Source organism: Pseudophryne corroboree, chromosome 6, assembly GCF_028390025.1.
Source record: "Pseudophryne corroboree isolate aPseCor3 chromosome 6, aPseCor3.hap2, whole genome shotgun sequence".
Classification (NCBI taxonomy): domain Eukaryota; kingdom Metazoa; phylum Chordata; class Amphibia; order Anura; family Myobatrachidae; genus Pseudophryne; species Pseudophryne corroboree.
The window spans coordinates 837,072,965-837,098,473 of record NC_086449.1 but is presented as its reverse complement, the minus strand read 5'-3'; the positions used below and the strand labels follow the sequence as shown (position 1 = coordinate 837,098,473).

The window sequence follows — 25,509 nt, the reverse complement described above, 5'->3', positions numbered from 1 at the left end:
GTGTTACAGTATTGCCTCCTCTTGTATTACAGTATTGCGTCCTCTTGTGTTACAGTATTGTCTCCTCTTGTATTACAGTATTGCGTCCTCTTGTGTTACAGTATTGTCTCCTCTTGTGTTACAGTATTGCCTCCTCTTGTGTCACAGTATTGTCTCCTCTTGTGTTACAGTATTATCTCCTCTTGTGTTACAGTATTGTCTCCTCTTGTGTTACAGTATTATCTCCTCTTGTGTTACAGTATTGTGTCCTCTTGTGTTACAGTATTATCTCCTCTTGTGTTACAGTATTGTCTCCTCTTGTATTACAGTATTGCCTACTCTTGTATTACAGTATTGTCTCCTCTTGTGTTACAGTATTATCTCCTCTTGTGTTACAGTATTGTGTCCTCTTGTGTTACAGTATTGTCTCCTCTTGTGTTACAGTATTGTCTCCTCTTGTGTTACAGTATTGTCTCCTCGTCTGTTACAGTATAGTCTCCTCTTGTGTTACAGTATTGTCTCCTCTTGTGTTACAGTATTGTATCCTCTTGTGTTACAGTATTGTATCCTCTTGTGTTACAGTATTATCTCCTCTTGTGTTACAGTATTGTCTCCTCTTGTGTTACAGTATTGTCTCCTCTTGTGTTACAGTATTGTCTCCTCTTGTGTTACAGTATTGTGTCCTCTTGTGTTACAGTATTGTGTCCTCTTGTATTACAGTATTGTATCCTCTTGTGTTACAGTATTGTCTCCTCTTGTGTTACAGTATTGTATCCTCTTGTGTTACAGTATTATCTCCTCTTGTGTTACAGTATTGTCTCCTCTTGTGTTACAGTATTATCTCCTCTTGTGTTACAGTATTGTCTCCTCTTGTGTTACAGTATTGTCTCCTCTTGTGTTACTGTATTGTGTCCTCTTGTGTTACAGTATTGTCTCCTCTTGTGTTACAGTATTGTCTCCTCTTGTGTTACAGTATTGTCTCCTCTTGTATTACAGTATTGTCTCCTCTTGTGTTACAGTATTGTATCCTCTTGTGTTACAGTATTATCTCCTCTTGTGTTACAGTATTGTCTCCTCTTGTGTTACAGTATTGTCTCCTCTTGTGTTACAGTATTGTGTCCTCTTGTGTTACAGTATTGTCTCCTCTTGTGTTACAGTATTGTCTCCTCTTGTATTACAGTATTGTGTCCTCTTGTGTTACAGTATTGTCTCCTCTTGTGTTACAGTATTGTCTCCTCTTGTGTTACAGTATTGTCTCCTCTTCTGTTACAGCATTGAATCCTCTTGTGTTACAGTATTGTCTCCTCATCTGTTACAGTATTGTCTCCTCTTGTGTTACAGTATTGTGTCCTCTTGTGTTACAGTATTGTCTCCTCTTGTGTTACAGTATTGTGTCCTCTTGTGTTACAGTATTGTCTCCTCTTGTGTTACAGTATTGTCTCCTCTTGTGTTACAGTATTGTCTCCTCTTCTGTTACAGTATTGTCTCCTCTTGTGTTACAGTATTGTCTCCTCTTGTGTTACAGTATTGCCTCCTCATCTGTTACAGTATTGTCTCCTCTTGTATTACAGTATTGTCTCCTCTTGTGTTACAGTATTGTCGCCTCTTGTGTTACAGTATTGTCTCCTCTTGTGTTACAGTATTGTCTCCTCTTGTGTTACAGTATTGTCTCCTCTTGTATTACAGTATTGTCTCCTCTTGTCTGTCACAGTATTGTCTCCTCTTGTGTTACAGTATTGTCTCCTCTTGTGTTACAGTATTGTCTCCTCTTGTGTTACAGTATTGTCGCCTCTTGTGTTACAGTATTGTCTCCTCTTGTGTTACAGTATTGTCTCCTCTTGTACTACAGTATTGTCTCCTCTTGTGTTTCACAGTATTGTCTCCTCTTGTGTTACAGTATTGTCTCCTCTTGTGTTACAGTATTGTCTCCTCTTGTATTACAGTATTGTCTCCTCTTGTGTGTCACAGTATTGTCTCCTCTTGTGTTACAGTATTGTCGCCTCTTGTGTTACAGTATTGTCTCCTCTTGTGTTACAGTATTGTCTCCTCTTGTGTTACAGTATTGTCTCCTCTTGTGTTACAGTATTGTCTCCTCTTGTGTTACAGTATTGTCTCCTCTTGTGTTACAGTGTTGTCTCCTCTTGTGTTACAGTATTGTCTCCTCTTGTGTTACAGTATTGTCGCCTCTTGTGTTACAGTATTGTCTCCTCATCTGTTACAGTATTGTCGCCTCTTGTGTTACAGTATTGTCTCCTCATCTGTTACAGTATTGTCGCCTCTTGTGTTACAGTATTGCCTCCTCATCTGTTACAGTATTGTCTCCTCTTGTGTTACAGTATTGTCTCCTCTTGTGTTACAGTATTGTCTCCTCTTGTGTTACAGTATTGTCTCCTCTTGTGTTACAGTATTGTCTCCTCTTGTGTTACAGTATTGTCGCCTCTTGTGTTACAGTATTGTCTCCTCTTGTGTTACAGTATTGTCTCCTCATCTGTTACAGTATTGTCGCCTCTTGTGTTACAGTATTGTCTCCTCTTGTGTTACAGTATTGTCTCCTCATCTGTTACAGTATTGTATCCTCTTGTGTTACAGTATTATCTCCTCTTGTGTTACAGTATTGTATCCTCTTGTGTTACAGTATTGTCTCCTCTTGTGTTACAGTATTGTCTCCTCTTGTGTTACAGTATTGTCTCCTCTTGTGTTACAGTATTGTCTCATCTTGTGTTACAGTATTGTCGCCTCTTGTGTTACAGTATAGTATCCTCTTGTGTTACAGTATTGTCGCCTCTTGTGTTACAGTATTGTCTCCTCTTGTGTTACAGTATTGTCTCCTCTTGTGTTACAGTATTGTCTCCTCTTGTGTTACAGTATTATCTCCTCTTGTGTTACAGTATTGTCTCCTCTTGTGTTACAGTATTGTCTCCTCTTGTGTTACAGTATTGTCTCCTCTTGTGTTACAGTATTGCCTCCTCATCTGTTACAGTATTGTCTCCTCTTGTGTTACAGTATTGTCTCCTCTTGTGTTACAGTATTGTCACCTCTTGTGTCACAGTATTGTCTCCTCTTGTGTTACAGTATTGTCTCCTCTTGTGTTACAGTATTGCCTCCTCATCTGTTACAGTATTGTCTCCTCTTGTATTACAGTATTGTCTCCTCTTGTGTTACAGTATTGTCTCATCTTGTGTTACAGTATTGTCGCCTCTTGTGTTACAGTATTGTTTCCTCTTGTGTTACAGTATTGTCGCCTCTTGTGTTACAGTATTGTCTCCTCTTGTGTTACAGTATTGTCTCCTCTTGTGTTACAGTATTGTCGCCTCTTGTGTTACAGTATTGTCTCCTCTTGTGTTACAGTATTGTCTCCTCTTGTGTTACAGTATTGTCGCCTCTTGTGTTACAGTATTGTATCCTCTTGTGTTACAGTATTGTCTCCTCTTGTGTTACAGTATTGTCTCCTCTTGTGTTACAGTATTGTCTCCTCTTGTGTTACAGTATTGTCTCCTCTTGTGTTACAGTATTGTCTCCTCTTGTATTACAGTATTGTCTCCTCTTGTGTTACAGTATTGTCTCCTCTTGTGTTACAGTATTGTCTCCTCTTGTATTACAGTATTGTCTCCTCTTGTGTTACAGTATTGTCTCCTCTTGTGTTACAGTATTGTATCCTCTTGTGTTACAGTATTGTCTCCTCTTGTGTTACAGTATTGCCTCCTCTTGTGTTACAGTATTATCTCCTCTTGTGTTACAGTATTGTCTCCTCTTGTGTTACAGTATTGCCTCCTCATCTGTTACAGTATTGTCTCCTCTTGTGTTACAGTATTGTCTCCTCTTGTGTCACAGTATTGTCACCTCTTGTGTCACAGTATTGTCTCCTCTTGTGTTACAGTATTGTCTCCTCTTGTGTCACAGTATTGTCTCCTCTTGTGTTACAGTATTGTCTCCTCTTGTGTTACAGTATTGCCTCCTCATCTGTTACAGTATTGTCTCCTCTTGTGTTACAGTATTGTCTCCTCTTGTGTTACAGTATTGTCTCCTCTTGTGTTACAGTATTGTCTCCTCTTGTGTTACAGTATTGCCTCCTCATCTGTTACAGTATTGTCTCCTCTTGTGTTACAGTATTGTCTCCTCTTGTGTTACAGTATTGTCTCCTCTTGTGTTACAGTATTGCCTCCTCATCTGTTACAGTATTGTCTCCTCTTGTGTTACAGTATTGTCTCCTCTTGTGTTACAGTATTGTCTCCTCATCTGTTACAGTATTGTCTCCTCTTGTGTTACAGTATTGTCTCCTCTTGTGTTACAGTATTGTCTCCTCTTGTGTTACAGTATTGTCTCCTCTTGTGTTACAGTATTGCCTCCTCATCTGTTACAGTTTTGTCTCCTCTTGTGTTACAGTATTGTCTCCTCTTGTATTACAGTATTGTCTCCTCTTGTGTTACAGTATTGTCTCCTCTTGTGTTACAGTATTGTATCCTCTTGTGTTACAGTATTGTCTCCTCTTGTGTTACAGTATTGTCTCCTCTTGTGTAACAGTATTGCCTCCTCTTGTATTACAGTATTGCGTCCTCTTGTGTTACAGTATTGTCTCCTCTTGTATTACAGTATTGCGTCCTCTTGTGTTACAGTATTGTCTCCTCTTGTGTTACAGTATTGCCTCCTCTTGTGTCACAGTATTGTCTCCTCTTGTGTTACAGTATTATCTCCTCTTGTGTTACAGTATTGTCTCCTCTTGTGTTACAGTATTATCTCCTCTTGTGTTACAGTATTGTGTCCTCTTGTGTTACAGTATTATCTCCTCTTGTGTTACAGTATTGTCTCCTCTTGTATTACAGTATTGCCTACTCTTGTATTACAGTATTGTCTCCTCTTGTGTTACAGTATTATCTCCTCTTGTGTTACAGTATTGTGTCCTCTTGTGTTACAGTATTGTCTCCTCTTGTGTTACAGTATTGTCTCCTCTTGTGTTACAGTATTATCTCCTCTTGTGTTACAGTATTGTGTCCTCTTGTGTTACAGTATTGTCTCCTCTTGTGTTACAGTATTGCCTCCTCTTGTGTTACAGTATTGTCTCCTCTTGTGTTACAGTATTGTCTCCTCTTGTGTTACAGTATTGTGTCCTCTTGTGTTACAGTATTGTCTCCTCTTGTGTTACAGTATTGTCTCCTCTTGTGTTACAGTATTGTATCCTCTTGTGTTACAGTATTGTATCCTCTTGTGTTACAGTATTGTCTCCTCTTGTGTTACAGTATTGTCTCCTCTTGTGTTACAGTATTGCCTCCTCTTGTATTACAGTATTGCGTCCTCTTGTGTTACAGGATTCCTGAAACTCCTAAAGAATCTCTTGAAGAATAAGGTTTATATGTTGTTTATGCTGGTAACAGTCATTACGTTCAGTGAATCTGTGGGTTTCTTTTCCTTCTCACCCAAATATTTGGAGCAGCAGTACGGCATATCAGCATCGGAAGCCATCTTTTTATTAGGTACGTAGAATATCACAACTTTGCGCAAGGTGAGTAACCAGAAATATCCAGCTCCATATATCCTTGAATAGTCCACATAACTGGTCACATTCCAACAGCGACTCTTAGGGATGGGAGGGTGCACTGCCAGAACCTGTAGGAGGAGTTTTGTGGGTAGCAGGGTGGATTGGGATGGAAAACCAGTCCGGGAAATTTATGGAAACAGTCCTAATGGGAGTGGGGTCTGTTTTAGGGGATGGAGTCTGTTAAGGGGATGGGATCCCTCCTTATAGGATCTGAGTCTGAGTTTGTAGCAGTTGCGGCCTTCCTTTCATATTTTGCTACAGTTGCGTCTGCGACTCTTGCTAATGATGTTACAATGCACTTCCCTGGTGTACATCCTTGTATCCAAATATGCAAGGACTGATGGTCACTGCCAGTGTCTACAGATGTTGCAATCATGCTTTGTGCGTCTTTATATGCCACCATTGGTCACACCATTGTAACTTTCACCAGCCCTATGCTAGGCACAGACCATCCGTCTGAGTATGGCCTCCAATGCGAGCAATTCAACGTCTCCATACGTAACCACGTTCAGCAACACGCCCACACTACATAACATCTGTGTCTGACTAGCAAACCCCTTGTAACCACATAGGAATGTCCAACACATTGCTAATACACATCTTAGTGCATGTGTATAACTGTACGAACACCATCGCGATATATGCATGCATGTTGCAACTCAAGATGCAAGCGCAGATAAAAAACATTGCACAAGAAAAAAATAACACACATTGGCCCCCACAGGAAAAACACACACACACTGGCCCCCACAGAAAACAACAAAACAAACTGGCCCCAACAGGAAAAAAAATTACAATATAGCCTTTGGTATTACAATTTGTTTAAAATTTCCACTGCTGTTTGAAAGGCCCAGCGACACCACAAGGTTTTATAATTCTGGGCTGTAACATCTATATATTCACTTTTTTATTAATATTTATGTAGCGCTAGCGTATTCCATTGCACTTTCTTTCAAAGTCGGCAAGGGACGGATTGGGTACTGAAAGTGGCCCAGGAAAAAATGTAAGTGGCCTTACATGGGCAGCACCAGAGGTAAACCATGTAACCATGGTGGCAGCACCAGAGGTAAACCATGTAACCATGGCGGCAGCACCAGAGGTAAACCATGTAACCATGGTGGCAGCACCAGAGGTAAATCATGTAACCACGGCGGCAGCACCAGAGGTAAACCATGTAACCATGGCGGCAGCACCAGAGGTAAACCATGTAACCATGGTGGCAGCACCAGAGGTAAACCATGTAACCATGGCGGCAGCACCAGAGCTAAACCATGTAACCATGGCGGCAGCACCAGAGCTAAACCATGTAACCATGGCGGCAGCACCAGAGGTAAACCATGTAACCACGGCGGCAGCACCAGAGGTAAACCATGTAACCATGGCGGCAGCACCAGAGGTAAACCTTGTAACCATGGCGGCAGCACCAGAGGTAAACCAACCATGTAACCACGGTGGCAGCACCAGAGGTAAACCATGTAACCACGGTGGCAGCACCAGAGGTAAACCATGTAACCATGGCGGCAGCACCAGAGGTAAACCATGTAACCACGGTGGCAGCACCAGAGGTAAACCATGTAACCATGGCGGCAGCACCAGAGGTAAACCATGTAACCACGGCGGCAGCACCAGAGGTAAACCATTTAACCAGGGCGGCAGCACCAGAGGTAAACCATGTAACCACGGCGGCAGCACCAGAGGTAAACCATGTAACCACGGCGGCAGCACCACCCCTTACATGTCAACAAACAAAACAGGCCCCACATGCACGTCAGCCTACTGGGAATCTTCCCTGAGAGCCCTATGGGCAATCCGCCTGGTGGGTTGTAGCTCAGGGATATCCACTCAGTGCCCATCCAAGTGGAAGAATCTCTGTGCTGTGCACTATAAGGGGGAGATGTACCAAAACTTGGAGAGAGTTAAAGTGGAGAAAGATAAACTACCAGCCAATCAGCTCTGAACTGTCATTTTTTTGAACCCTGCTTGTAACATAGCAGTGAGTAGCTGATTGGCTGGTAGTTTCTCTCTCTCCACTTTATCATTCTCCCAGGCTCAGTACATCTGCCCATAGAGGTCCAACCTCTCATCACCTGTTACGCTTCTGATATTTTAAGCAGATCAGAGCCAGAAGCCTAGGGTCATGTTGAGGCTGAAGTGAGCTGAGACTGGACAAATGTAGTAGAATCACCAAGACTGGAAAAATACTGGGAGCTGGGCTGATCCCTAGATCAGGGACTGGCGTACACTACCCCACTACCTGGAACTGGCACCCTCGACTGGGAAGTCCGCATAGGCAAACGCAGGGGGGGGGGGGGTTCTGGTTGCCTGGAACCCCCCCCCCCCCCCTTACTCCTCTTAGCAAGTGGCTCAAATTATGACAACAATAGCAAGCTGCCACCACATCATGAAGTCTCTTCTACCAAGTTTGCTGTGCGTGTGGATCTGAGTCCTAAATTATTATACTGGAGCGGAGAGTAGCTACCAGGAAGAAGAAACAGGAGCCTTACCATGAGGTGGGAGAATGTGTGCTTAGAAGTGCATTACTGGTTCTATTATGTTTGTGTATTTATTATTTAAATATGTTTGATACAGCCTATACCATAGGCCATCTTTGTTAGTTAAACACAAACACTGTATTCCATACAGTATCCAGTGTATAAAAAGACTAATATGTACATTAATATCCAGGGTCATTACTAGGTTCTACTACTGCTCCCCCAGACTCCCGCACTTGCTCCAACGTTCTGCAGAGTGGGAGATTGTGGGTTGCATCTGGAAACCCCCCTCTAGAAATCCTGCGTTTGCCACTGTAAGAAGCACAGTACTGGATAAGCTACAATTGTAACTAGAACTCAGGACTCAATGGTAGGGGTAGGTGTGAGGATCTCAGGTTTGTGGACCGGAGTACAGAACGGATGGATGAGCTACAACTTGAAGCAAGAGCTCACACTCAGCACTGACGCCAGGAATGAGGGACCTATATCTGTGCAGTGACATACAGAGACACAGGGCTGGAACCTGTACCCTGAGACAGAACTGGAACCTGGACTCGGTAATAGCTCTCACTACTAGATACCCAGAGAAAGGAGACCTGACACCCGCTAGTGATGATGTGCTAACAGGGGACACAGACAATAGGACTTTGGTGGTAGTAACAATAACAGAAGGCTTGTGAGAGCCCCAGATGAGCCTGAAACGGGGCCCAGCGGAGGCCAGGATGCACACAGGGTCTAGTGCAGAAGGACAAAGCAGCAGAAGAGTCACCTTAGTGTAAACAGGAGAGAACCAGCACAGAGACAAAGTCAGAGTGTTGGTACTTGGATACAGCAGGACCGGAGTCAGGGGGAACCTCCACAAGGAAGTCAGTAGCCATGAGGAAGTGGCAGAAGCAGTTATAAGTGAGACACCAGAGGCTGAGCTGCTGAGTGGTAGGACCGAGAGATCACATGATGAAACCCAATACGGCTGCGCCCATACAGCGCTGGCAGGCATTTGTATGCTGGACGGCTCCCTGCATGCGATCGCAGCAAGTTGCATTTTTGCTATTTTAGCAAAACTGCAACTGAAGCTGAATGAGAGCCTAAACCTGCACTTGCTGCCTGTGATGAAATATTCCCCTGTGTAATAATAAATATATAGGGGGAGATGTACTAAGCCTGAAAAGTGATAAATATCACTGTGATAAAGCACCAGTCAATCGGCTCCTAACTGCCATGTCACAGGCTGTGTTTGAAAAATGACAGTTAGGAGCCGATTGGCTGGTACTTTATCACAGTGATATTTATCACTTTTCAAGCTTAGTACATCTGGCCCGTAATAACTGATAATTGAAGAACAGACAAGAGAAAGTAAATCCCCTATTTCCATCTATGGACTGGCCGGGGCTGGTATCCACTACAACAGGGGAGCACCCTACTATAGAGACCATCAGCCCAAATCTGGTCCCCAATACAGCCCCATCCCCCCACCAATAAGGCAGTCTGATCTGTGTGCGCAAGCGCTGGGGGCTCGTCCTCATGCCGTTAACTAACAAAGGATAATTACCAAGAGTGGGGCTGATGACGTAACAACTTCCACTGCGGCCCCCATAAACGGGCAGGGGTCTGAAGAATTGAGTAGCTTGAAGCCAAGTTCTTTGTAAATTTTGTCATAAGATTTATTCTTACAGACAAACAACCGACCATTCTGCCAGATAGGATGAATGATAAATGGGTGTTGACAAGCAATACAGTTGCATACCTCCCAACTCAGAACACAGAACTTTGCACCACGTCATAGGGCTTCTCTCTCCAGAGCTGAATGACAAGAACAGCAGACATGTATATATTTATGCTACAGAGTCAGTAACGGCCACGAAAACAGAGACTGAGACAGGTGACGGGAGCGGCAGTGTACTCAGTAACTTTACTTCTTGTAACACTTAAAATCAAATCTTCATCTTGTAAGCAAATGATTGAAAGTTCCTATTATTATTAGGCCTCTAATACCCGTTGTACTGAACCAACAGAGAAAACAAATCACATGCACAATTCTTTAAACTAACAGAATAAGCAACTCCCGGAAACTCTCATTCACCAATTTATTAATAGTAACTGCTCCTTCATCATTATGCAAACAGGATAAAAACCAGCCGACTGAGAGCAATACTAAATGGCTATAGCCAGGACTGACGGAGACTCCAACTTTTCTGCCAGTCAATCACAAGTGGACAGGGCAAGAACATTTTTTTTTAGTGTGCACATGCGTCACTTTTTATTAAGGGGTTTTTCTTTTCCAATAAGGGAAATGATAAAGAAGAAAATAAACTTTTATTTTGTTACAAAGTGGTAAATATGGTTTTGGTGGAGTTGATTTATTCAGTGAAAGTTAATTTGACATTTGTGAGGAGGGTGTCGAAGTCGAAAATATTATAGCCACACGCATCACATACAAACACCACACAGATGGCCTCCGTGCGGGTGCTTGTGCTGCCGTGCGTGCGCATACTCGCAGGTTATGTATAATCACTTACGCGGTCCTGCGTGTTAGCGCGTGGTATGAGTAATTACGGTAGCATATACATTCGCATGGAAAAGCCACAAAGACATATCTCATATTTAATTCACATAGCACATAATTTACACATAGCCTATATGCACCACACCAGCAAGTTACATGTGCTTGAAAGGTACAACAGTAGACATATCCAACTTTACAGGATATGAGGGGACAGAATTAGGTTAGGAGGTGGTGTTTGGTATCCAGCTGTACAGTATTTCAAGGGCAATATTCCGATGGCAGTTTGCAGAAAGTAGCACGCTCATGTGCATAGATATGCGCAGGAATATATTATTAATATCACCCTGTATGTACTGTACTCTTGATATTCGGAGGGAACCCAGTGGAGGACATCTGCAAGTGCACCTGGACCAGGCATCGCCCACCTATTCAAACCAACCTATGACCCCTCATGTACTGTAAATGACCAGCCCTTTAACCTATGGATGAAGAGATTACATTTTTCTTTGTTTCATGCTTTGGACCATTGTATAAAACCAAGCTTCCTGGCCAGCCTCAGTCTTTTTCTCTGAAGGTCATCTATTCAGATTGACTGAGGACCAGAATCCGGGTTGCGCAGGTGAACAAACGTATGTATCCATTGGTTGTAGCTTCTTCTCTTGTATTATTGTATTTCTGTTGTAACCCCCTTTTAAGTAAATAATTGTTGCAGGGTTGGACCTCAATATTACATATACAATTGGTGTCGCATTTCCTTTCCTGTTGGGGGTTAGAGTGTATAGGCCTCATGTGTAGCTATATTGTGCTTACAGCGTGAAGGTGTGCTTATGCAACGTGTACACAATTCATAGAGGTTTAACTGACACACGATTAGTGGTTGTACATTTAAAGTATTGCTTTTCTTCCTGAATGTTAATTAGACTATAATAAGGGTTTTTGTTACAATTTTAATGATCTGTTAGAATGTACAGGGGTGTTAGGGAACCTGGCCCATTAAGCTGGAACTACTAGGGTGACAGATCAGCCACTCTACGTCTGTTAGTTATCCAGATGATCAGTCCCTGTATTCTGTATAGACTTTGCATATTGCCTGGGCCAGTCCTGGTGGAGGACAGCTCTCCTCACATCCCCCCTGAACGCCCATTGCCTGGGCCAGTCCTGGTGATGGACAGCTCTCCTCACATCCCCCTTGTGTACGTAGTTCCACTGAACGCCCATATACCCCGCAGCTCACCAGTGATGGAGGATCCGGTGTGACTACTCTGCGTTATGTCAATGACTATGGACACATAACAGAATGACGCTGTGTCGCCATCTTCTCTCCGCAGGGGTGTACAGTCTGCCAATCATATCTCTCGGATACTTCCTTGGGGGCTTCTTCATGAAGAAATTCAAGATCACAACACTGACGGCAGCAAGGATCGGTTTTTTTACATCAATAACGGAATACCTGGTGTTTATGCTGGCCTTCACCATGATGTGCAAGAACGCAGCTGTGGCCGGCCTGACGGTCTCATATGATGGGTAGGAGTTTACAGGATAATATGCTACCTATAGTAGTAATTGTGATAGATGATGTGGAGAAAAAAACAATTCATTATATTCTGATGTCACTGGATCCCCAGGCCGGGGGGGGGGCTGTATTCTGACTGTATGTTGTCTGCATACTTGCCAAATTTACTTATCTCCTCTCTCGGGAGAAATCAGTAGAGGAAATGCTGCTGACACTTTTGGGGGCACCTCCATGTTTTCCTGATAGTCCCCATTTTATCTCCTCATCCTGGCCACTTCAGCATGCAGGAGATCTACATACTGTTCTGGGGTGGGGAGGGACTACCCGAAAAATCTTAGTGCCAGCTTGGCCAAGTTAGTAGGCTCCTCCCCCAGTGACAAGGTGACCTCTGTTAGCAGCAGAGCTAGCAATGACCTGTATACTCCATGAATGTGCAATCAGGATCCTATAAACCAAGTGATAATTATTTACATACCATATGGAGACCACAGAAATCATTTACATTCTATATGGAAATACACAGTGATCATTTACATACTATAATGTACAGTGATTGTTTACATACCATACAAAAAAAAATAGCGATCATCTATATAAATTTTTCAGGCACAGCAGGAAAGCCGACGTACGTTTTGCTGTTACTGGCTTTGTTAAGGCATTGACGAAGCCAATAGCAGTGAAATGTACGTCGGCTTTCCTGCTATGCCTGGTAAAACCTGCTCTTTCTGAATACGATCATATAGTTATTATATTACTGAAAAAGAGAACTTCTGTACCTGCATGTACGTTTTTGTTAATAAATGGGCTTTGACCCATGAGGGTACCTTGTGAGGTGTGTGTGCCTGATAGTAGGTAGTAAGTGGATGCTGGCTGTAAGGGATACATACAATGCATGCATGGTCATCAGAATAATTTTTCCATATCTCTTCTTACCCACAATCACAAGCTTCTGTTAAATGACACACATAGCATTTGTACCATCACTTTGTGAAGCAATAAGAGTTATATTTGGTATATTGAACACTAATTAAAACTCTAAATTTATACATCTACAGAAGTAGATTGAACTTAGGGTGTGATTCAGACCTAATTGCTGGGCTGCAAATTTTGCTGTCCTGCGATCAGATAGTTGCCATCTCCAGGGGGAGTGTAAATCCGCTGTGCAAGTGTGCGATTGCATGTGTACACCAAGCTGCAAAAATTCACTTTGTGCAGTCTATCAGCCTGTTCTCATCGCACTGTAGGAGTAAGTCCTGCGCTGCGCAGGACTTTCTCCTACAGTGCGATGAGAACAGGCTGATCGGGCCGGAGCTAAGGTCACACACACTCCCTGAAAACGCTTGGCAACGCCTGCGTTTTTCTGGACACTTACTGATAACGCTCAGTTACCACCCACAAACGATGTACTTCTGTCAATCACCTTTCAAACGCTTATGCGATCGGATTTTTCGCACCGTTGTTGTTGCCTGACACACGTGCGCATTGTGGTACATACGCGTGCGCAGTTTAGGACCTGATCGCCCGCTGAGCGAAAACACACAGCAGCGATCAGGTCTGATTTGCCTCCTTAGTTACTCTCTACTATGAGACCAGTGACTGATTAACACTACTGCTAGCTGTCTTATCTATCTGGACAACCTACACCTTGTAAAATACTGTCTAATATAAGGGAAGATTGTTATTGCCTATTTACATGGTGTCATATAAGCAATAGTAGATGTGTGTTGATATCTAATTAATCCATATTTTATGTGACATCCTGTGTCTGTATTAAATTTAAACGGAGTCACTACTGACCATAATACTATTTGGATAAGCTCGCTATTATTTGGATAATTGGGACTATTCCCTTCGTAAAAATAAAAGGAGGCTTTCCATTACCTTACTGAAACTAATCATTTTGTGTCATTATAATCTAACCTCTGAAGGAGACAAGATAATGATACTTAAGTTACATTTATATAATAAACACACAGGACATTTTCTCTGTGAAGTGCATATTTCTTATAGAGATACAGTATGAGCGGGCAGACTGCGTGGCATCTTATTCACAATCTCATTCTTATTGCACAATGGTGGTCATTCCGAGGTGATTGCTCGCTGCCATTTTTCGCAACGCAGCGATGAGGTGAAAAATCGGCATTTATGCGCATGCGCATGGTACGCAGCGTGCATGCGCTAAGTACTTTCACACAAAAGTTTTTAGTTTTACCCAAGCTCGAGCAACGTTTTTCAGTCGCTCGAGTGTTCGTAGTGTGATTGACAGGAAGTGGGTGTTTCTGGGTGGCAACACGGCGTTTTCAGGGAGTGTGCTAAAAAACCGCAGGCGTGCCAGGTAAAAACGCAGGAGTGGCTGGAGAAACGGGGGAGTGGCTGGCCGAATGCAGGGCGTGTTTGTGACGTCAAACCAGGAACTAAATGGACTGAGCTGATCGCAATCTGTGAATAGGTCTGGAGCTACTCAGAAACTGCAGGGAATTTTTTTAGTAGCAATTTTGCTAATCTTTCGATCGCAATTCTGCTAAGCTAAGATACACTCCCAGAGGGCGGCGGCCTAGCGTGTGCAATGCTGCTAAAAGCAGCTAGCGAGCGAACAACTCGGAATGAGGGCCATTGTCTGAAGTTTATGTAGCTGGTTTTAACATTACACTATCAAATACAATTAAGACAAGTTGCATTTATTATTATTGTTTATGCACCACATAATTCTTTCCTTCCTTTTTTTATGATGATCACAGGGTCTCCCACAAAGCCGAGTCCTACACTTACGGCTAGTACTGTGCTGCTCATCTACCATCGTCTACATACTGTACTGTACGGAGACCCTCAGAAATCGCCTACATACCATATAGGGGTGTGGTTCATTAGGTCGACGTGGCCATTAGGTCAACATGTACTAGGTCAACATAGAAAAAGGTCGACATGAGATTTTGACTGTTTTTGGTGTCGTTTTCTTAAAAAAGTGACGGGGACCCCAATTAGTGCACCGTGCCCCCTAGCATGGCTCTGTTACCGCTGCGCTCGGCACAGGTTACCGTTCCCAATTGTAGTTCACATGGATCGTTTAGTAAGAAAAAGGTAAAAAAATGTCGCCCTAATACATGCCAACCGAATGACCGCCGCGCCATCCCTATAAAGAGACCCCCAGTGATCATCTTCATGTCGTATGGAGAACTCATTTATCATCTACTGTATGGAGACCCTCAGCGGTCATCCATATACCATACAGAAATCCCAGAGATCATATACATACTGTACAGAGACCCCCCAATGATCATTTACATACTGTACAGAGACCCCCCAATGATCATTTACATACTGTACAGAGACCCCCCTAATGATCATTTACATATCATACAGAGAGACCCTCAGCAATATTTTACATACCAACCAGAGACCCCATTGATCATCTGTATACCATATAGAGATCCCACAGATCATTTACATACTGTACAGAGACCCCCAGTGATCATCTCCATACTGTACAGAGACCCCAGTGATCATCTCCATACTGTACAGAGACCCCCAGTGATCATCTCCATACTGTACAGAGATCCCACAGATCATTTACATACTGTACAGAGACCCCCAGTGATCATCTCCATACTGTACAGAGATCCCACAGATCATTTACATACTGTACAGAGACCCCCAGTGATCATCTCCATACTGTACAGAGACCCCAGTGATCATCTCCATACTGTACAGAGACCCCTAGTGATCATCTACATACTGTACAGAGACCTCAAGTGATCATCTCCATACTGTACAGAGACCCCCAGTGATCATCTCCATACTGTGCAGAGACCCCCAGTGATCATCTCCATACTGTACAGAGACCCCCAGTGATCATCTCCATACTGTACAGAGACCCCCCAGTGATCATCTACATACTGTACAGAGACTCCCAGTGATCATCTACATACTGTACAGAGACCCCCAGTGATCATCTCCATACTGTGCAGAGACCCCTAGTGATCATCTACATACTGTACAGAGACCTCAAGTGATCATCTCCATACTGTACAGAGACACCCAGTGATCATCTCCATACTGTGCAGAGACCCCCAGTGATCATCTCCATACTGTACAGAGACCCCCAGTGATCATCTCGATACTGTACAGAGACCCCCCAGTGATCATCTGCATACTGTACAGAGACTCCCAGTGATCATCTACATACTGTACAGGGACCCCCAGTGATCATCTCCATACTGTGCAGTGCCAGAGACCCCCAGTGATCATCTCCATACTGTACAGAGACCCCCAGTGATCATCTCCATACTGTACAAAGACCCCCAGTGATCATCTACATACTGTACATAGACCCCCAGTGATCATCTACATACTGTACAGAGACCCCCAGTGATCATCTACATACTGTACAGAGACCCCCAGTGATCATCTACATCAGAGGTTCTCAAACTCGGTCCTCGGGAGCCCACACAGTGCATGTTTTGCAGGTAACCCAGCAGGTGCACAGGTGTATTAATTACTCACTGACACATTTTAAAAGGTCCACAGGTGGAGCTAATTATTTCACTTGCGATTCTGTGAGGAGACCTGCAAAACATGCACTGTGTGGGCCCCCGAGGACCAAGTTTGAGAACCTCTGATCTACATACTGTGCAGAGACCCCCAACGATCATCTGCATACTGTACGGAGACCTCAGTGATCATCTCCATACTGTACAGAGATCCACAGTGATCATCTGCATACTGTACGGAGAGACCCCCAGTGATCATCTACATACTGTACAGAGACCCCAGTGATCATCTCCATACTGTACAGAGACCACCCCAGTGATCATCTCCATACTCTACAGAGACCCCCAGTGATCATCTACATACTGTACAGAGACCCCCATTGATCATCTCCATACTGTACAGAGACCCCCAGCGATCATCTCCATACTGTACAGAGACTCCCAGTGATCATCTCCATACTGTACAGAGACACCCAGTGATCATCTCCATACTGTACAGAGACCCCCAGTGATCATCTCCATACTGTACAGAGACCCAAGTGATCATCTCCATACTGTACAGAGACACCCCCAGTGATCATCTCCATACTGTACAGAGACCCCCAGTGTTCATCTACATACTGTACAGAGACTCTCAGTGATCATCTTCATACTGTACAGAGACCCTCAGTGATCATCTCCATACTGTACAGAGACTCCCAGTGATCATCTCCATACTGTACAGAGACCCCAGTGATCATCTCCATACTGTACAGAGACCCCCAGTGATCATCTCCATACTGTACAGAGACTCCAAGTGATCATCTCCATACTGTACAGAGACCCCAGTGATCATCTCCATACTGTACAGAGACACCCCCAGTGATCATCTTCATACTGTACAGAGACCACCAGTGTTCATCTACATACTGTACAGAGACTCCCAGTGATCATCTCCATACTGTACAGAGACCCTCAGTGATCATCTCCATACTGTACAAAGACTCCCAGTGATCATCTCCATACTGTACAGAGACCCCCAGTGATCATCTCGATACTGTACACAGTGGCGCACCCAGGGGGGGTTTCCGAGTACCCAGAAACCCCCCTCCACTAAAAAAAAAAAAAATTTTTTTTTTTTTTTTTTTTTAGCTGCATGAGTATTATTAATGACTGTCTAGCATCCTCTGCAGCCTGCTGTCTTCCTGGTGGCACTTGCAAGTGCAATAAAAGTTTACTTTATTTTAATTATAGTACATATATATCCATGTGCCTACATATATACACATGTATATACATACATACATACATACATACATATAAACACACACACACACATATGATATATATATACATGTGTATATATATGTGTACTGTATGTGTGTGTATATATATATATATATATATATATATATATGTATGCATGTTTAATATGCTATGTATATGTGTATATGGGTTCACTACGATCTCCCGGCGGCCGGCCTCCCGGCGACCAGCATACCGGCGCCGGGAGGCCGGCCGCCGGCTTACCAACAGTGTGGCGAGCGCAAATGAGCCCCTTGCGGGCTCGCTGCGCTCGCCACGCTACGTGCGCCACACTATTCTATTCTCCCTCCCGGGGGGTCGTGGACCCCCACGAGGGAGAATAAGTGTCGGTATGCCGGCGGTCAGGCTCCTGGCGCCGGTATGCTGGTCGCCGGGAGCCCGACCGCCGGCATACTGAAGACCACCCGTGTATATGTATGTGTGTGTGTATGTATATATATATATATATATATATATGTGTGTGTAGATATATATATATATATATATATATATATATATATACACACACACACACACACACAGAGACACACTAGTTTTACGGACCCAGCATATACTGGGTCACCTCAGTCCCCACCCCCGTGATTGGCTCCGCCCAGTTCTGGAAACCCCCCCATGCAAATCCTGCGTTTGCCACTGGTACAGAGACTCCCAGTGATCATCTCCATACTGTACAGAGACCTCCAGTGATCATCTCCATACTATATAGAGACCCCAGCGATCATCTATATACAAACATCAGTGTGTTATATTGGGTGGGAAACCAGACTGTAACTTCTGATCAGAGATATTTTGTGGTAATTTCCGTCTGACATTATAGTCACAGAATATTTGTTTTATTTCAGTGTGGAGCATGTGTCGTACGTCGGCAACTTATCCGCTGACTGCAACATGAACTGTGGGTGTCCGTCTGATGTGTGGGACCCCGTGTGCGGTGATAACGGGGTGGCCTATGTTTCTGCCTGTTTAGCCGGCTGCTCATCTTCTACCGGGAGTGGGCAGAATGTGGTAAGTGCGAGCTGCAGTCCGGGGCATCTGTGGGAACCTGGATATTGGGGTAAATGGCTAATACGTGCCCCAAATGTCTCAGAGAGGTCTCTATAGACTGTTACATGATGGGAGATCTGGTCCGGACTAGATACATCTGGGTAATACGGGGAAACATAACTAATTCTATCCATTTATGGGACATTCTATGCCTTTATTACAAAAAAGCAAGTAACTGGGCAAAACCATGTTGCGCGGCAGGAATGCAGATGTAACATGTGCAGAGGGAGTTAGATTTGGGTGCAGTGTAAGAATAAAGCTAACTAACATGTGTGGGCTACTTGCACAGAAAATATATAACCCACCCAAACCTAAATCTCTCTGCACATGTTACATGTGCCCCACCTGCAGTGCGGCATGGTTTTGTACAGCTGCTTGCTTCTTGGATTTACTTACAAGCATGGATCAAGACTTTAGACACTTAATCACTCACATTGGAGTTGTGAACCCAGGATGAGCAGCTATTGTGCAGGTAATATAACAGTCCTGGATGGGTGGACGCTCTTATTTTATAGACACATTTCTCTGCAGATTTTCCAGAATTGCAGCTGTGTATTTTCACCGAATATGACGGCGGTGCTGGGGCAGTGCCCGCGGGAGGAACGCTGTAACACCATGCTGGTCTACTACATGATCCTTACCCTTGTCGCCTGCTTTATCTTTGCCATAGGAGCCATGCCAGGATACATGGTGCTGATCAGGTAACATTACCTCTGCCAGGACACCTGTGGTAATACCCCTGGGATCTGAGCCTCTGTCACACGGGGGGTAATTCCAAGTTGATTGCAGCGGGATTTTTGTTAGCAATTGGGCAAAACTATGTGCACTGCAGGGGAGGCAGATTTAACATGTGCAGAGAGAGTTAGATATGGGTGTGGTGTGTTCAATCTGCAATCTAATTTGCAGTGTAAAAATAAAGCAGCCAGTATTTACCCTGCACAGAAATAAAATAACCCTCCCAAATCTCACTCTTTCTGCACATGTTATATCTGCCTCCCCTGCAGTGCACATGGTTTTGCCCAATTGCTATCAAAAATCCTGCTGCGATCAACTTGGAATTACCCCCACGGTCACTGCACTATCAGCACTTGCTAAAGATAGTGGGGAATGGGCGGGAATGAGGGTCCCGGGGAAAGGATGTGCAGGACCAGTGATGCATCATTGCCGGTGCTGAGGGTACAAAATAAATTTGCATCAGATACTGGACAAATCAAAATATGTCACTAGAGATAGTAATGGATTGTTATAATGACACCTAATGTATTCTTATTGGTATATTGGGGGTCATACCGAGTTGTTCGCTCGCTAGCTGCTTTTAGCAGCATTGCACACGCTACGCCGGCACCCTCTGGGAGTGTATCTTAGCTTAGCAGAATAGCGAACGAAAGATTAGCAGAATTGCTACTTAATAATTCTTAGCAGTTTCTGAGTAGCTCTGGACCTACTCACAGATTGTGATCAGCTCAGTCCGTTTAGTTCCTGGTTTGACGTCACAAACACGCCCTGCGTTCGGCCAGCCACTCCCCCGTTTCTCCAGACACTCCCGCGTTTTTCCCTGACACGCTTGTGTTTTCTTGCAAATGCCGGGAAAACGCTGAGTTGCCGCCCAGAAACGCCCCTTTGCTGTCAATCATTTACCGAACAGCAGTGCGACTGAAAAGCGCCGCAGAAGCCACAGCAAAACTGCTAAGTTTTGTGTTAAATAACTAAGCGCATGCACCCTGCGTGCCTTGCGCATGCGCAATTTGCAACAAATCGCAGCATAGCGAAAATCGGCAACGAGCCAACAACTCGGAATGACCCCCATTGTTACATACCGCCCAACATGACCCTCTCCTGGAGGACACAATGCTCTGCTCCTGCTCTTCCCTCTTACTGTATGATTACCATCACCTGTGCTATACCCTAATACTGACCCAGTGCTCATACCTATGTCATACCTCCCAACATGACCACTCCAGAAGGACACAATGCTCTGCACCTGCTCTTCCCTCTTACTGTATGATTACCATCACCTGTGCTGTACCCTAATACTGACCCAGTGCTCATACCTATGTCATACCTCCCAACATGACCTCTCCAGGAGGACACAATGCTCTGCTCCTGCTCTTCCCTCTTACTGTATGATTACCATCACCTGTGCTGTACCCTAATACTGACCCAGTGCTCATACCTATGTCATACCTCCCAACATGACCTCTCCAGGAGGACACAATGCTCTTCTCCTGTACTTCCCTCTTACTGTATGATTACCATCACCTGTGCTGTACCCCAATACTGACCCAGTGCTCATACCTATGTCATACCTCCCAACATGACCTCTCCAGGAGAACACAATGCTCTGCTCCTGGACTTTCCTCTTAATGTATGATTACAATCACCTGTGCTGTACCCTAATACTGACCCAGTGCTCATACCTATGTCATACCTCCCAACATGACCTCTCCAGGAGGACACAATGCTCTGCACCTGCTCTTCCCTCTTACTGTATGATTACCATCACCTGTGCTGTACCCTAATACTGACCCAGTGCTCATACCTATGTCATATCTCCCAACATGACCCTCTCCAGGAGGACACAATGCTCTGCTCCTGTTCTTCCCTCTTACTGTATGATTACCATCACCTGTGCTGTACCCTAATACTGACCCAGTGCTCATACCTATGTCATATCTCCCAACATGACCTCTCCAGGAGGACACAATGCTCTGCTCCTGCACTTCCCTCTTACTGTATGATTATCATCACCTGTGCTGTACCCTAATACTGACCCAGTGCTCATACCTATGTCATATCTCCCAACATGACCTCTCCAGGAGGACACAATGCTCTGCTCCTGCACTTCCCTCTTACTGTATGATTATCATCACCTGTGCTGTACCCTAATACTGACCCAGTGCTCATACCTATGTCATATCTCCCAACATGACCCTCTCCAGGAGGACACAATGCTCTGCTCCTGCACTTCCCTCTTACTGTATGATTACCATCACCTGTGCTGTACCCTAATACTGACCCAGTGCTCATACCTATGTCATATCTCCCAACATGACCCTCTAAAGGAGGACACAATGCTCTGCTCCTGCACTTCCCTCTTACTGTATGATTACCATCACCTGTGCTGTACCCTAATACTGACCCAGTGCTCATACCTATGTCATACCTCCCAACATGACCCTCCAGGAGATACACAATGCTCTGCTCCTGCACTTCCCTCTTACTGTATGATTGCCATCAACTGTGCTGTACCCCAATACTGACCCAGTGCTCATACCTATGTCATACCTCCCAACATGACCTCTCCAGGAGGACACAATGCTCTGCTCCTACTCTTCCCTCTTACTGTATGATTATCATCACCTGTGCTGTACCCTAATACTGACCCAGTGCTCATACCTATGTCATACCTCCCAACATGACCTCTCCTGGAGGACACAATGCTCTGCTCCTGCTCTTCCCTCTTACTGTATGATTACCATCACCTGTGCTGGATTCTAATACTGACCCAGTGCTCATACCTATGTCATACCTCCCAACATGACCCTCCAGGAGGACACAATGCTCTGCTCCTGCTCTTCCCTCTTACTGTATGATTACCATCACCTGTGTTGTACCCTAATACTGACCCAGTGCTCATACCTATGTCATACCTCCCAACATGACCTCTCCAGGAGGACACAATGCTCTGCTCCTACTCTTCCCTCTTACTGTATGATTACCATCACCTGTGCTGTACCCCAATACTGACCCAGTGCTCATACCTATGTCAAACCTCCCAACATGACCTCTCCAGGAGGACACAATGCTCGGCTCCTGCACTTCCCTCTTACTGTATGATTACCATCACCTGTGCTGTACCCTAATACTGACCCAGTGCTCATACCTATGTCATACCTCCCAACATGACCCTCTCCAGGAGGACACAATGCTCTGCTCCTGCTCTTCCCTCTAACTCAGAGGTTCTCAAACTCGGTCCTCGGGAGCCCACACAGTGCATGTTTTGCAGGTAACCCAGCAGGTGCACAGGTGTATTAATTACTCACTGACACATTTTAAAAGGTCCACAGGTGGAGCTAATTATTTCACTTGCGATTCTGTGAGGAGACCTGCAAAACATGCACTGTGTGGGCCCCCGAGGACCGAGTTTGAGAACCTCTGCTCTAACTGTATGATTGGCATCACCTGTGTTGAACAGGTAATGTATTCGAAAGGTGTACTTGAGTATCAATATGTCAGGGTCCGGAGTCTTACCATCGTTCCTGGGGTCTCACTGTTCGGGTCATGGCAGTGCTGTGGTGGCAGGTGGGTGGTTCCCACTTGTTGTGTGCATACCTCCCAACATAACCCTCTCCAGGAGGACAGAATGCTCTGCTCCTGGACTTCCCGCATAATTTATGATTGCCATCACCTGTGCTGAAACACCTTTCTTATCCATTAACTTGTTCAACACAGGTGATGGCAATAATGAATTAAGAGAGAAGTCCAGAAGCAGAGCATTGTGTCCTCCTGGAGAGGGTCATGTTGGGAGGTATGGGTGTGAGGTTGCAGAGTCAGCTGGTGTGATCACTGGAGCTCAGGAATCGGGGACTCAGCAGGGAAAGGGAGCGCTTCCTTGCATGTCTGCAGTTATGGAAGCCACCATGTTGGAGACCGCTGCATGCAGTGTAATCAATAGCAGTGCTCTCTGGTTTCTCAGACAATCCCAGTCTGTTTCCCCTTGTAAAACGGGTTGGATCTGAATTGAACACTGCCAGTGCGTTATGTTGCTCTTCTTAGAAGGTGCTTCAGCTCTGTGCTCCCGCAGACGTCCTTGTTGCTTGGTTCTCTGAGTCCCTGGAAATCTCTGCATCGCTCACCAGCACGATACTCCGCCATCCTCTGCGCTCAGATTCTGAGTTCGGTACCGGCACCGCCTCCTGCAGCTGCCAAATCGCCAGGTGGAAGCTATGGGATATCCAGAGCTGTTGGCGATTTTGTTCAGTGCTCTGCTCAGTTACCAAGTATCCAGAGTCCACGGTTCAAGTCTTTCAGTCATGTCTTCCAAGTATCCAGAGTTCACAGTCCAAGCCCTTCAGTCACGTTTTCCAAAAATCCAGTTTCCAAAGTCTGAGTTCTTCAGTCATGTTTTCCAAGAATCTATTTTTTTTTAGTTCTTATCTTTGACCTGCAGCAATCCAATTTTAAGTCTTCACAATTATTATCTACAAGTCCTAGTCATAGTCATTCAGTATCCAGTCTTTACAGTTGGTAGATTAACCATGTTCCCTAACTTCACAGCAACAGTTTCCTGGCCCAGTTATCTATTATCCAGTTGTCACAGTGTGCTAATCCTTCTACCCTGGGAGTCCATGAGAAGGAACTATATCCGGCATCCACATCTTCTTCCTTCAGTGGCCTCTGCCACCTCCACTCAAGCCCATTCGTCGGATACTGCATTCCAGCCTGATCTGACACAATATCAGTAACTGACGGCTACCTCAGCCTGAGGGCATGTAAGCGCCCGGGTATTAGTGTGGTTGGGATGATTTATAGGGTGACATGAAGTAGCTGAGGGCGGATGGACAAAGGATAGTTATTGTAGCTCACTCTATGGATGGGGAACAGGGACAGGCTTTAGTAGTCCACATGTTTCCTGAGACAGGGAGTTACCCGGTCATCAGAGTGAGGGTGAGCAGGGCAAATGTGCCCATCTTCTTTGATAGGGTGAGTTTCGTCGCTACCTCAGAGGGGAACTGGTCACCAGTTACACAGCTACCAGTGCTATGCAAGTTAAGTGCGGGTGGTTCTCCTCAATCCAGGTTGTTTGAGGGATGCACCTTGGCCTTCCCATTGGATATATTCTATTAATACACCCTATGACCTCATAGCACCAATCACTGTCTCTGTGATGTTTTTGGTTATACAGCCTAGCTGGAACCTTAGGGGTCTATGAACTGGGGAGAGATAAAGTAACAGCCTGTAACATGGCAGTGATGAGCTGATTGGCTGGCACTTAATCTCTCACCAATGCTTAGTACATAGGCCCCATAAGCCGCTAGGAGACTTAGGTGCTGTTAGTAATACATTGTTACTGATGATCTGCGTCTTTTCTCTCCTAGGAGTTTGACCCCAGAAGAAAAGTCTTTTGGTCTCGGCCTTCACCTTTTAGCTGCACGAGCGCTCGGTAAAGGCACAGCTCTCTCTCACGTTGTATGTTGGGGCCCATACTATAGTACTAGAGAAGGGGCACTCCTGTCCATAAATAGCTAGAATCACCCAAACGCTGGTGTGTTATCTCTAGGGATAACTCTGCTGCCTCCTCTTCATTATCAGTCTCAGTCTTAGTTATTCATGGAGGCTAAAAAGAGACAAAGAGTCCTGCTACAGGTGTACAAGTGCACACATTAATAGCATTGAGATGCAACCTGACACAGTATGTTATAAATGCAGGAATTCCATTGCCCTATATGCAGGTAATATAATCTAATAATGTGCCATACATAGCTTGCATTATTCTTACCCAATAACCTCCTCTTCTCCATGGGGAGAGGGGCCACAAGTGTCAGGAAGGGGACAGAGAGAGAATAAGAAAGAGAGAGGACGGGAAAATAGGTGGAGAGAGAGAGACAGGGAAAGAGGAGGAGGAAAAGAGACACAGGAAGGAGGCAGAGAGA

General features: G+C 44.7%; 1 protein-coding gene across 2 annotated transcripts in view; it reads left to right on the top strand.

The window, feature by feature from the left end:
* LOC134933869 (solute carrier organic anion transporter family member 1A2-like) overlaps positions 1–25,509 on the top strand; it is a 181,359-nt gene that overhangs the window by 151,983 nt on the left and 3,867 nt on the right. For both annotated transcript variants that reach the window (XM_063929404.1, XM_063929405.1), the window contains 5 exons: positions 5,283–5,447; positions 11,836–12,031; positions 18,655–18,817; positions 19,388–19,557; positions 24,955–25,019. In XM_063929404.1, the coding sequence (XP_063785474.1) occupies positions 5,283–5,447; positions 11,836–12,031; positions 18,655–18,817; positions 19,388–19,557; positions 24,955–25,019 (759 nt within the window). The remainder of the gene's footprint in view (positions 1–5,282; positions 5,448–11,835; positions 12,032–18,654; positions 18,818–19,387; positions 19,558–24,954; positions 25,020–25,509) is intronic.